This window comes from Lathyrus oleraceus, chromosome 1 (assembly GCF_024323335.1).
Source record: "Lathyrus oleraceus cultivar Zhongwan6 chromosome 1, CAAS_Psat_ZW6_1.0, whole genome shotgun sequence".
Taxonomy (NCBI): Eukaryota; Viridiplantae; Streptophyta; class Magnoliopsida; order Fabales; family Fabaceae; genus Lathyrus; species Lathyrus oleraceus.
Genome location: NC_066579.1, coordinates 306062057 through 306074782, shown reverse-complemented (window position 1 = coordinate 306074782; position 12726 = coordinate 306062057). Strand labels below are relative to the sequence as shown.

The 12726-nt window shown below is 34.5% G+C and overlaps 1 protein-coding gene and 2 long non-coding RNA genes across 3 annotated transcripts; 2 read left to right on the top strand and 1 right to left on the bottom strand.

Moving 5' to 3' along the window:
• Window positions 1-1986: 1986 nt before the first annotated feature.
• On the top strand, window positions 1987-2606 carry LOC127132072 (uncharacterized). Its single transcript, XR_007806572.1, has 2 exons — window positions 1987-2174; window positions 2386-2606. It is a non-coding gene; the product is annotated as an uncharacterized LOC127132072 (long non-coding RNA).
• A 1811-nt stretch (window positions 2607-4417) lies between these two features.
• On the bottom strand, window positions 4418-8446 carry LOC127132062 (alpha-galactosidase). Its single transcript, XM_051060934.1, has 15 exons — window positions 8069-8446; window positions 7212-7270; window positions 7070-7126; window positions 6808-6842; window positions 6616-6719; window positions 6447-6522; window positions 6293-6351; window positions 6144-6209; window positions 5892-5975; window positions 5738-5802; window positions 5511-5593; window positions 5319-5409; window positions 5192-5241; window positions 4853-4993; window positions 4418-4734 (listed from the first exon to the last, which is right to left on the bottom strand). The coding sequence occupies exons 1-15, from the start codon at window positions 8275-8277 to the stop codon at window positions 4648-4650; spliced, it is 1266 nt and encodes a 421-aa protein (XP_050916891.1). The 5' UTR covers window positions 8278-8446; the 3' UTR covers window positions 4418-4647.
• Window positions 5400-6308, top strand: LOC127132079 (uncharacterized). The gene is made up of 2 exons (XR_007806574.1): window positions 5400-5863; window positions 6074-6308. It is a non-coding gene; the product is annotated as an uncharacterized LOC127132079 (long non-coding RNA).
• Window positions 8447-12726: the final 4280 nt, after the last annotated feature.

Sequence of the window (12726 nt, the reverse complement as noted above, 5' to 3'; positions counted from 1 at the left end):
TACCTTCTCATTGTTCTTAATGCTGAGATTCTCATACTGCTTATGTAGTGATTGGAGCTTCACCTTCTTCACTGATGCATCATCGCCGTAACACCGCACAAATGTGTCCCACGCAGCCTTCGCCGTCGTCGAATCAACGATTTTCTCAAACACGTTCACATCCACACACTGATGGATGTAGAATAGAGTCTTCTGATCATTCTTCCTCAAATCACGCTGAGCATTTCTTTGTGCATCTGTTGCATTTTATGGAAGTGCAACCTGAACATAACCATCATTGATGAGATCAAGAACATCTTGAGTTCCAAACAACACGCGCATATGAATCATCCAACGATTCCAGTTCTTGCCATCGAACACTGGAAGTTTGGTGCTCAGATTACCGTTTTCATTCATTTTCAACCTCGTGCAATACACTCAAATCTCACCTAAACACGATGTTTCCTAATCCCGCAGAATCAAGACATGTGATTCTGTTACGATTTTGAGTAGGAATTCAACACGAATTCTCCGAACAGAAATCAATCACACAACGCCTCACCGTTTCACTCGTGTTTCCCATAGTGTTTCCCTGTGGATCTGAACCGGAGCTCTAGATACCAATTATTGATGCACAAGATGATAAAAATGATCAATGAAGAAGAGAGAGAAGAGATCATAATAACAAACTTCCACTAGTATTGAAATGGTTACAAAATGGTTGAATACAAAATGCACACACACATGCACTGCAAAAGGAATAAATGTATAATTTTCTCACATCACTCACTTGTTTAAATACAAGTGGTACTTTAGGAGAAATACTAAAATACCCTCTAACAAACTTTGTCTACAAGTTTCTGAAAAATATGAATTAATTCTAACACAAATCAAAGCTTAAAAAACGTCGTTTGAGAACTAATGAAGACAAAATTTTGGAGAAATTCGTAAAATAAAAAGAGATAACCTCCTTTGAGGGATCCCTCGCTTGTAAACAGACAAGAACCAGAAAAAGAACTAAGACAAATGCAACCCTAAAGCTAATATAAAAATTATTTAATGGTGAGAGGAAAATGTGATGCATAGAAAAAAAATATGGGACTAAGTTAATGCACTCACATCCATATGAGAATCAAATATAAGAAAACCGGAGCTAAGTTAATGTACTAAAAAGACAACATAAAAGGAATGCCTGAGGAAGTGAACCTGAAAGATGTATATATAGTAATTGAATGATTTCATGCAATGTAGAAAGCATGTTAAGAGCAAATAAATTTTAGAGAGAAAATTTATCATATCATTTTTGTACTAGAGCAAATAAGAATGACATGTTAAGATGTGACCCTAGATGAAACTGAGAAAGAGTGTATTACTCGAATATAATATTTTTGTTGAGAATGTATTAAGTGTGAGTAGTGTAGGTAATAGTCTTACATTGGTTGGAAATGTAGAGACTTAAACATTTATAAGTGAGAGAATCCACACACCTATCATCTTAAGATTTTTGGTGAAAATATGTGATGTGTTTCTCACAAAGGTGTTGTTCTAAAAGAAGAAGCCTCACAATATTCAATGTTCCCCAATAAAGAAACTTCTCCAAAAACTTTGTCGGTAAGTTTAAAAAATCCATCTTTATAAACAAGAAGACCAAAGAAATCAAAACAAATGACATATGTATATACACTTAAAACTTGGTCTCACTCTTAGTCTTGATGAAGCAAATGTGATGTTTTATTTGTTCTGAAATGTTATACTATTTTTATTTCTACTCCTTTATTCATATTTACTTTGACATGTAGAAGCACAAATGTGTCATAAATATAAATTAGTTAAACATTGATGTCAAATAAAAATTCAATTTTAATTTTAACAAATTGATTAGACAACATTTTTTTTACAATTTCATGAACTTTAATTGAATATTAATATATCAATAGTCTTTACAATTTAATCATTTTTTGATTTAGGTCTCTACACTTTTTTTAGCTTTGAATATCAACCTATACTTCATTTAAAAAAAGAAAAGGAGTTTTAATCACTTTTTGATTTAGTACGTGGCTTGCATTGATTGGGCTATGTGCTACATTTAGCTTCCGCAAACTGAGTGCTTCAAGATTTTGGATACTCTTTCGTTCCAACGGAACACATAATTTGTTCGGTGTGCCGAGCGACAAGACACCAATGTCTTTTTTAAGGTACGTTGTTTCCGTTTCCTTTCCCAATTCCAGATCATACTCTCACTGTCTCCAACATTTCAATGATGATGTTGATGTTGTATCTTTGTTCAATCGAACGCTCCATAAGAAACACACCCCACCCGCCATTGAATTTGGAAAGATTTTAGGCATTAAACCCAACGTTGTTACTTATAATGTTTAATGGATGGATATTGTCTTGTAAATGAAGTGAACAAGGCCAATTATATATTCAACATTATGTTCAAAAGGGGAGTGGCTGCTGATGTTTGGAGCTACAATATCATGATTAAAGGATTCTGTAAGATTAAAAGGGTAGATGATTTATTTATTTATACATTATAATTTTGAATTTATATTTCAGCATTATCACATAATTTCATTCATGCACTTGCTTCACATAATGGGAAAAAGACTTTTGTTATTGATAAATTTGTATTTCTTTTTAATTGTCACTTGTAGAATTCAAGGTAGTATTAAATACATTTTTGTCAAAATTATCCCTATGTAATTATTACATAGAGAGAAAAAGTAAAATGAATGTAGAATATAATTAAGGGTATTATAGGTAAAATGAGAATTATTGTTTAAAAAATAACAATAATAATTAACTTTCTTAGTATGTGTAAAAAGTCAAAATGTGACACTTAAAAAGGAACGGAGGGAGTATTTAATTACCTTGACAGTGACATCGCTCAATTGAATGTGGTTAAAAACTTTCTGTCCATAATGGTGTCAGAATTTATGATGGTGCATAGTTTGAGACTGTGAAGATCAGTGTTTGCTTTTCATTTTTCTTTGGTCTTCAAATTGTATGCTCCCTAGGCTTAGAGTTTAGAACTTGAATGCTTTGTAGGAAGCATCATTCTATTTTCTACATAATTGCTGGTGCTGCAGTTTTGGGTGAGATATTTAAATTTTGGTATAAATTGTGTATAGAAAATGCATAAACAAATAAAGTTTTGTAAGATTTTAGGATGAGTTGAACTTGAAGCCCCAAAATTTAGTTAAAGGTAGGCTAGAATGCTATCTTTTAGGCTTGTTTAGTGCAAGATAGCATCTAATTCTATTGTTTTTGTTTTTGTCTCAGAATCAAGCTTTCATCAATAAATTGAATGCTTTTGGTTTAGTTTTAGCTAGTTCGGTACATATGATTTATATAATACATCATACATACTCTTGTTGTTGTAAAAGTATCAAGCATTTGGGAAACTTTTCCTTAAAAGTTACTTCCTGTGTTCCGTTGACATTTTAAGGTTATTTTTACGATTTTTTTACTATCCTGCCATTGTATTGGAGAGAAAACACCAAAGTACCATTCATTTCCAATTATATACCAAAGTACCATAGTTTCAAAAAAAATTCGTTATTGTTACAAAGCAACCACCCATTGAAAGGGCGGAAGCTTGTAAATAATCTGGGAACCACCTATTGAAAGGGCGGCAATGTATAACTAATAATAGGAACCGTCCATTGAATGGGCGGCAGTGTTATAAACGTATTCTATTTGTTTTGAATTATAATTGAATTAAATTTTAAATATAAGTAATATAATATTAATCATTTTAATTAATTTTTATTAAAAACTGGAAATTTGGTCCACTTTTGTTAAAAGGAGAGAAGTGAACCAAAATAACAGGAATGATATAGAAACAAACAACTGAATGGTTGATGTCACTATGTCAGAGTTGTCTAAAATGGTTTCAGTTTCAGGCAAACCAATCCATAGGTTAGGAGCTTACATGTTGGAAGCACTTGTTGTGAGGCTGGTTTCCTCAAGTGAAATGTGAAGAACCTATAACTGCTACATATTTGGAAGACATGGAATTGAATTTATATATAAAAATTATTGCATCTTTTAATTTATGTACCTGCCTCACTTAAATGGAAAAAAGGGTTTATTGTTGTTGTTTCTTTTGCTAACTGTGTTTACCAAAACATTTATAGATCTTGTTTTTTTTCAATTTGTCTTTCTCTAGATGAAAAATTTAAGTAGAACCACTATTTAATGCAACTAGCATAAGTTGAAAAATCTGGATCCTTGGATGGATGATAGTATTACTAGGAGATCAAATGACTTTTTTTCTACATCTATAACAGGTATTTGTTATATCTTTAAACTCAAACTAATACCTCTAAGACTTTTTATTGAACACTATTTATAGTTCAACTCATTCAATTAGATATCTAGAAAACATTCTATGTTGTTGATTGCCTCACAATTTGGTGCCTGTGTGAACTGATTAACCAGAAGAAATAAAGTTTTAAAGGCTTGACCTCAACGTATAGATTAAAATGAAAACCTCATTCGAAATATAACTTATTCATTTGTTTCTGCATTTTCTATGAACAAATAAATTTCTAATTGATATCTCCTTCCTTCTGTGGAACTTGGAATGATTGGCAATGCATTTGTTGTGGTAGTACTGACTCCTATTGTTTACCTCCTTTTCTGTCGCAGTATTTTGAGAGCTTAGTTGGGTGTTAAGATATACATCTTACAAGAATGTGTATCTAATTCTGCAGATATGTTTCCCGAAACCGACGATTGCGTTGAATGCTGCAATATTCAATTAAATAGTAAAAAACTCAGCACTATAGGCATATTTACTCTTTAATTCTCTGCATTCAGGTCAGGGCATTGTAAAAGACAGATTAGGTTAAACTATGTCTCTCACCAGCCATAAATCTCTTGCATCGACTGAAGTTCCTGGTTTCAGACCAAGGTCAGACCAAGTTGCGGTTACTGTTGCTTTCGATGGACTCCTATTCCATAAGACGACTGCTAGCTTATTATCACCGAGAGGACCTGCCCAAACCTGCACATTTGCTTGATTATCTCATAAGATTAGTTGCTATAATGGTTATTATTTTTCTTGGTGCCTGTATGTATCATAGTTTTGCACTTACACGAAAACACGAACAAGTATTATCAGAAAAGGCTGAGAGATCCATCCCTGGTCTTATTGAAAAAGAGAAACTAACCCAAGAAAACGAAAAAGGGGAAAGGAAATTACCTCCAAATCACCATTACTTTTCACCTTCTTCCCTTGAACTCCTAGCTTGTCTGCAAAACCACTAAGTTATTAGTGTTAAAAGCATTCATTGTTAAGAGATGTTAGAGGATTTTTAGTTTGTTCCTGCCTTGGTTTACTGCAATAACTTCTGAGTTGCTTAGCAATTCCTTTGTCGTGTTATCTAGCGCTCGAATGTCACAACCGATCAATAAAGGAGCCTATTTATGCATAGAATAAGAGTTATATTTTATTTAGAGGACATTATTGTGAGTATAGTTCTCTAAACTGCAAGTATTAATTTTTTTTTGTTTCAACTTACCTTAGCTAATGCCCATATGCTGAAATGGGCACGATATTCTTCGGTTGTCATACCTCCGTTTCCAACTTCAAGCATGTCAGGATCTGTCTCCCACAAAATAGAATCTGAACTTTAATTTCTTCATTATGAGATAAGTAAATAGGAATTATACATATACATATTCAGTTTTTTTTCTTCTTATTTCGGTGAAAGAATTGGTTAATTTAGTATATTGTTTGAATGATTACCATTCCATCCTCCAGGTCCAGCGTAAGAAGCCCATTTGTTATTCAGATCTGCGCGAGATATCATACTAAGGAGAAAGTATGATAAGTTTCTCATGTGAAAAATGAAGAAATGATGCAGAAACATTGGTAAGGTTCTCATATCATTGATGCTCACCTGTCCCATTTATCTTGAATATCTCCTGTTGTTCTCCAACTATTTCCAACACTTTTCGCCCATGTTGCTGGATCTTCTGATCCCCTATGTTTGAGATTGCAGTTAATCATGAAAACTCTTGCATTTATGTAAATATAGAACACGGATTGCTAATTTTACTTGCTTTTAAATATTCCTTGAAGAACAAGTAAACTTTATCAGAATAGATAAACTCGTTCACGAATGAGAAACATGATCACCGGTTTGACTCACCATTCACACAAAGAGAAGAAGATCGGCCTTCCAGATTTCAACAAAGCTTCACTCATCGCCGGGTACCTGTTCTTACAAAATGCATGAATTATAGATTTTAAAAGCATTTCGTCGGTCTGTTTATGCATTTGAAAGCCAGAATTATATACCTTTCTTTCGGGTCTATATTATTATTCTCACAGTTATCATACTTCAAGTAATCAATCCCCTAAAGTATCAATGAAAATTTATGTTGATTAAATTCATATAGTATATAAGAGTATACATAAATGCAAAATGGTTTTTGAGTGAACTTCATATTACCCAAGAAGCAAATGTTTTAGCATCTTGCACTTCATGCCCTAGTGATCCAGGCATTTTCTTACTGCATGTTTGATTTCTGCAGAAAAATTGTTAGAAGTCAAAAAATAGTTGAATAATTATAGATATTATATAATCAAAATTTTATTTTAAAATGTGAGAAATAGCATACCCTGCATCAGAATAGATCCCTAATTTGAGACCTTTGCTATGTACATAATCAGCTAAAGCCTTAATTCCTGAAGGGAATGTTGATGATTTAGCAACCAAATTACCCTGCCACCATTTCAAATTTCTCAACTGTAATGATCATATAGTAAATTAATTAGTATAACATAATTTAATAATAAAGTTTTAATATTACCTTCGAGTCTCGATTAAGTTCACCCCAACAATCATCTAAAAATTAACAAAAAGCAATACTATTTACTTATAAATAAATATATGAAATTTTGATTGAAAAATAAATATATATAAAATACTAGCAAAACACACTCTAAATTTTAACCAATAAAAGAAACGTTAAAAATATATATTAAAGAGTATGTTGTTAGTATTCCTCTGAAATAAAATAATAAAGATGATAATAACAATAATTATAGAAACAATGTAAAATGTTGTCCTACCTATATTAATATATTTGTAACCTAGATCAACAAGGCCAGTTGACACCATAGCATTGGCTGTTTAATGAAAATATATAAAAAATTAAATTAAATATTTCAACAATTATAAAACAAATTTTACAAAGTGATAGTTATAAGTTACCTGTTTGTTTGATTAAGTCTTCACTAACATCACAATGAAAATGGTTCCAGCTATTCCATCTGATTTATTATAGTAATAATTAGTCATTCATATATTTGAAAAAAATGTTCAACTAAATGAAGTGTATTATTTAAATAAAAAAAGGTATTATATGGAATAAACATTGATGGAACAAGAATTGGTGACTTATAGTTAGTGGCTTAGATAAAACCAATGTATCTCCAATAATATTCTTACAATAGTACTAGCTCCGAACATGAACCATAAGATTTTATGGAATAAATTAAGGGTCAACTTGTTTTAGCTTAAAAAAAATAGGTTTTTTTTTAATTTTTTAAAATGGATTCTACAAAAATGTATTTTAAAATATTATAAATTTTTTTAAATTTGTTTTTTATAAATTAAAAGATTGAATTGTCCATTCTATAACATAAATATACATTATTGAAGATCAAAACATAGTCAAAATCACAATTTTTTCAAAAATTTGTATTTTAAAAATGATTTTTATGAAAAGCTATTTGAAATAGCTTCAAAATTAAGTGATTTTTTGAAAATTTGATATTCAAAATTTTTTTCGATAAAATGATGAAATACCTAAAATAATATTTTAAGAATAACTTTTCAAACCAAATTTTCATTTGAAGCTTTAAAAAATTTCTTTGTAAATTTTTTTTACACTAAAATATGTACCACTGTAAAAATCATTTTTAAAAAAAGTCAAAACAACTTGGCCCTAAAGTTCTCAAAGTCCGTTTCGTCGGTGGATAAGTCTAACTAGGAATGAAAAATCTTGAAACACAGAACAAGAAAAACAAAAAGAATAGGAAATTTTCATGAAAGAAAGTGATGCTTACCCCATAGGAGGTGTTTGGCCAAGTCCATTATCAAGCATAGTTCTTCTATGTTGCTCTCTAAACATGACTATTTCTGTTCTATTCAATACTAAACTTGCATATGAAGAATTTGCATTACTCAATAGCATAAGAAAACACAAAACAAGCCTTTTCATTATGGAAAACTTGAAGTTCCAACCTAAGTATGAATATTGAAGTTTCATAAACATAGCACTATATACTGTATAATATGAAGATATACAAGTGTATATTTATATGTGTGTGTCCAAGAAAGAAGGCAAAAATATAGATAGCAATAATGCTAAGTGATGGATGTATGTACCAATGTTGGAAGAGTGTATTGCAATTTATAGAGCAATAAGTGAGTCTTAATGGACAAGGTTGTTTGCTCCACGGGTGTAATAATGTACTTTACTATACATTACTTTATTACTTTACTTTTATTTAATCATGTACATGTACCAAAAATATCGACAAAATAATACTTTAATTTCACTTATTACAAAGTACATGAATGAAATTTAAAAATTATTTATAATATTGATCGGTGAAAATATAAATAGATTTTATTAATAAATTATTGATTATCCATGAGATTGAGAAATTGTTGTTAGCGATAAGTATGTATTCAAAGTTATGAGTTATGGTGGTTGTTATACATCTCCCTCAATACCAGCATTGCATGTGTGCAATTGGACATGAGATGCACTTATAGACTCTTATTTTGTTGATGCAATAAAGTTTGGAAAATGCTCTTTTTATCATGTCACGCGCTCTATTTCTTTAAAATTTTGAAAATATTTTCTTTTTTTTTATTCGGGGATGTATTTTCGTAAATTTTTAGAGTGTATTCACCCACATATCCTGTTTTTACTAAAATATAGTCAAGAGATCATCTCTGTAAATTTCTAGAGTGTATCTCTGGAAACCCTTCTAAATGATTTTAAGATCAACTTATATTTTAGGTCATTTTAGATCATAAATTAAAAAATAAATATATTAATTGATTCAAACATGCTACACATATATTAAAAAAGTCACACATTAATTAAACTAAAATCAAAATGTATCGACCATACATAACTTGTTTTGAAAATACAAAGAACAATATAATCAAACATAAATTATTGAGTATGCATAACCCTCTGACCTCTCTGCCTATATTACAAGGCATTCTGAGCCTCGACACTAATATCTTCTATGATGGTCAATTGGGGACTAACTTCTTTAAAAAGTTTATGTTTTTATGCTTGATCTCGCCATATCCACAATACGTTGCAGACACTGCTTACATCTCAAGTGTAGCCATCCCTAGTGTTGTGTCTTGAAAAATGATCAAGCACTACTCGAAAACAATGAAGTCGCCACCAAAATATATTTTAAAAGGAAAAACATTGATAAAATCCTTAAAGAATAAAAATATGGTCTTCGCCACCAAATTTACGTTTGGGAGTCGATTATGTGTAGGGAAGGTATCAACACTCTGTTTACTGTGGAAATTGGTAAACAACCGTCGGTCCTCCCTAGGCTTTAAAACAAAGGGTTACTTACAGGATCGACCAGTTGATCCTAGGACATGTGCTAGTGCAAGTGAGGCTTGTCCAACTCGACAGAATGACTTTGTGAGGAACGGCTCCTGACAAAGTGTCGAACAAGCGTAGGGTTTTTCCACACTAACGGTTTAGATAATGTTATCGCCTATAGGTGACTCGTGACCGACAGCGCTATAACATTCAAAAGAGGTATACGACGAACACGCTTTTGGTAAACTCTATTATCGTAATAGAATCAGTGTCGACAGCGTAAACGACAACGTAAAATGATAACTCAAAAGTAAATGAAATTAAGATAAAATGTTCAACGGGAACAATTGAAAAGTAAGGAAGTTGCATTGAAATAAATGTGGTGATTCATGTACATAGCACTCTCAAAAAACTCTTGCTTCCTCGCGCTGGGAATGAGAAGTTTTCTTACAAGTGATTTTTAGTACAGAGTGAACACCCTGAGCCCCTTGTGGGATACTCTATTTATACTAAACTAGAGGAAATACTCATAAGCTAAAACTCCTAGAAACTAGCAGATGTTATGTCACACGATCTGCACGACCGTTGCACCCATGTCTTGCTAACTGCTCCACATTATGGCGCTCTTATTCCTTTTGAAACTGCTGTTTATTTTAAATTTCAAATTTCTCTCGCCCAGACGTTAGGGCGATGTTGTCTTCTGCATATTTGACTATAATTCTTTAAGTCCCAAACCTTACGTTGGTCGACAGAATGGCTTGTCGACGAGGCCAACTTCCCCCGTCGGCTTCATCCTTTGATTTGTGTTTTTCCTACTCTTGTTTTCCTCCAACGTCTCTTCATCCTTTGATGGGGTATGACCCCCACATTCACAAGACTCCTTCATTAGTTACGCTTTCAGCATGCCTTAGAGATTTTTCGTGGTAACAAAATGCCCCCCAGAGATGCCATTTTCGACTGTCGACGTTGGTGAGATGATGGCATCTCTGAAACTGTCAATTTACCCCTTACTGTTTCCGCTTCTACTTAGTGGGACCTCTGTTTACCCCACGTGGGTGACGTCATACAATCATGACGACCGTTTCTTTTTCTCCTCGAGACGCACAAAATCAAGTCTACGTCATTTCACGTCTTCATGACTGAACGTGTTTGTCTTTTCGCTTGCCTTCTCCCCTCCACGTGTCTGTAGGCGTGGGAACATGGGTATACGTGTCGGCCTTGGAAGTTCAACCGCTCCCTCTTCTCTGCTCAGGGTTTAAGCTCTATAAAACCCTCATTCTTTCTTCTTCTTCTCTTTTTCCGCTCTCTTGCTTCAGCATTCACTTGTCTTCTGCTTTTTGTGAAAACTCTTCTACTCCACAACGAAAAATCTTTTGTTCTCTCCATGGCAAGCTCTAACAAACCTTCTGCTGCTAAACTCATGCGTCCCATCAGCAATAATGGCAGGGAGTATGTTCTTGAGCCTCCATTGGTAGAAGAAAAGGAGAAGATCTGGCATTCTCAGGTATTGATTCCTCTTTCTTTGGCTAATGAACCCTTAGCGTTCTTAGGTCCTCTCCCAGAAAACCGACACCTAGAGGTTACCAAAAATGACTCTTCCCTTTTCCCCGCCAATCACATTTCTGAACCTGTGATTTCCGCTCAACAACCCTTCTCCCTTCAATACGTCGACAGGAACTTCAGGACTGCTCCTCCCAGAAATTGTCCTAAGTTTTGCGCTTGGATGGACCGATTGGAAACAGAGAAAATCGACCACTGGAAAAGGACAGGCATCTATACCCTTTTACAGATTACCCGTTGTGGCCCTCCCCAGTCCTGTGGCATGTTATTAGCCGCCCTTCAGTTCTGGGAGAGTTCGACCAACTCCTTCCATACTAAGTGTGACATGATCACGCCAACACTTCTGGACATTGCTGCCATCACTGGCTTGAGACCGACTGGCGAAGTCTTCGACTGTGAAGCTGTAGCGCCAATTTCCTTGAGGTTCGACGTTGGTGACTCTCGCAAACCAACATACAACAACTTTATTGATCATCACGCCACCTCTGCAGGCTCTGTGACCGACGAGGAGCATGTGGCTTTCTTGACCCTTTGGCTATCCCGTTTTGTTTTCTGCTCGAGATCTATGCAGGTAGCCAAGCACTTTGCTCTCCTGGCAACCCAATTGCACCAAGAGCGTGACGTTGCCTTGGGCCAACTGATATTAGCTTCTCTCTACGAGTCTCTATCTGAGGTTGTCTGCTAGATTAGGCTCTTCGACCCTGAGAACTCCAGAAAGAAAAACGTGTTGGTCCATGGCCTTTTCTGGTTTCTGCAATTGTGGCTCAATGCCACTTTCTCCAAAGATGTAGCTCCCTATGGAATGAGGAGGGTTGCATGTCCCCTAGAGGAACAACATCTTATCTGGAAACGGTTGATCCCCCTGACGCCTATCGACAAAAATTTCCCAGACCTTCAAGTATTTCGACTCATATTCAACATCATGTTGACTCGTGTCGATTTCCTACCTTCTATGGCCCCTTTTAGCCGTCGAACTGAGGGTCCTGAGTGGCTCACCAGACCTTTCCCTCCGGTTGACGGGGAACATAGGGATGAAGCCTTCCTCATTTGGAGGCGTTTTCTGGTCCCTCGCTTCTTGTTGGCTGATACTGCCAGCAGGAATCCTGGCCTAGTGGCTTATCAGCCTAACCTTGTGGCCATGCAATTTGGCCTTTGCCAATTCATTCCCAAGTCTCTGTTCTCCTCTCAAGAGTTACTTGCCAATATCCTCTACGGTCAACCTTGGAGTGAGGTCGAAGAGGAACTTGAAAACATTTGGAAAAACCGACCACGTCTTCCTTCTCTTCCTTTTCGACCAGCCTACTACTGTACCAAGAAATTCCATGATTGGTGGCAGTCATATTTTACCCTTTATGTTGGCGCTCCTGATGCCAAACTATCTGAATTAACTGAGGCTTTTGTTTGTTTGCAGGCGAAGTCGACCAAGTGTAAGGCTCTTCATGTCAAACAAATTCGTGCTTTCCAGAATTATTTCCAAGTTGTGTATCGACCAGATAATCTTCGTGGGACCATCTGGGAGGTTGCGGTCGAACTAAAAGCGAAAGTAACCGACCAACTTTCGAAACTCAAAATCCC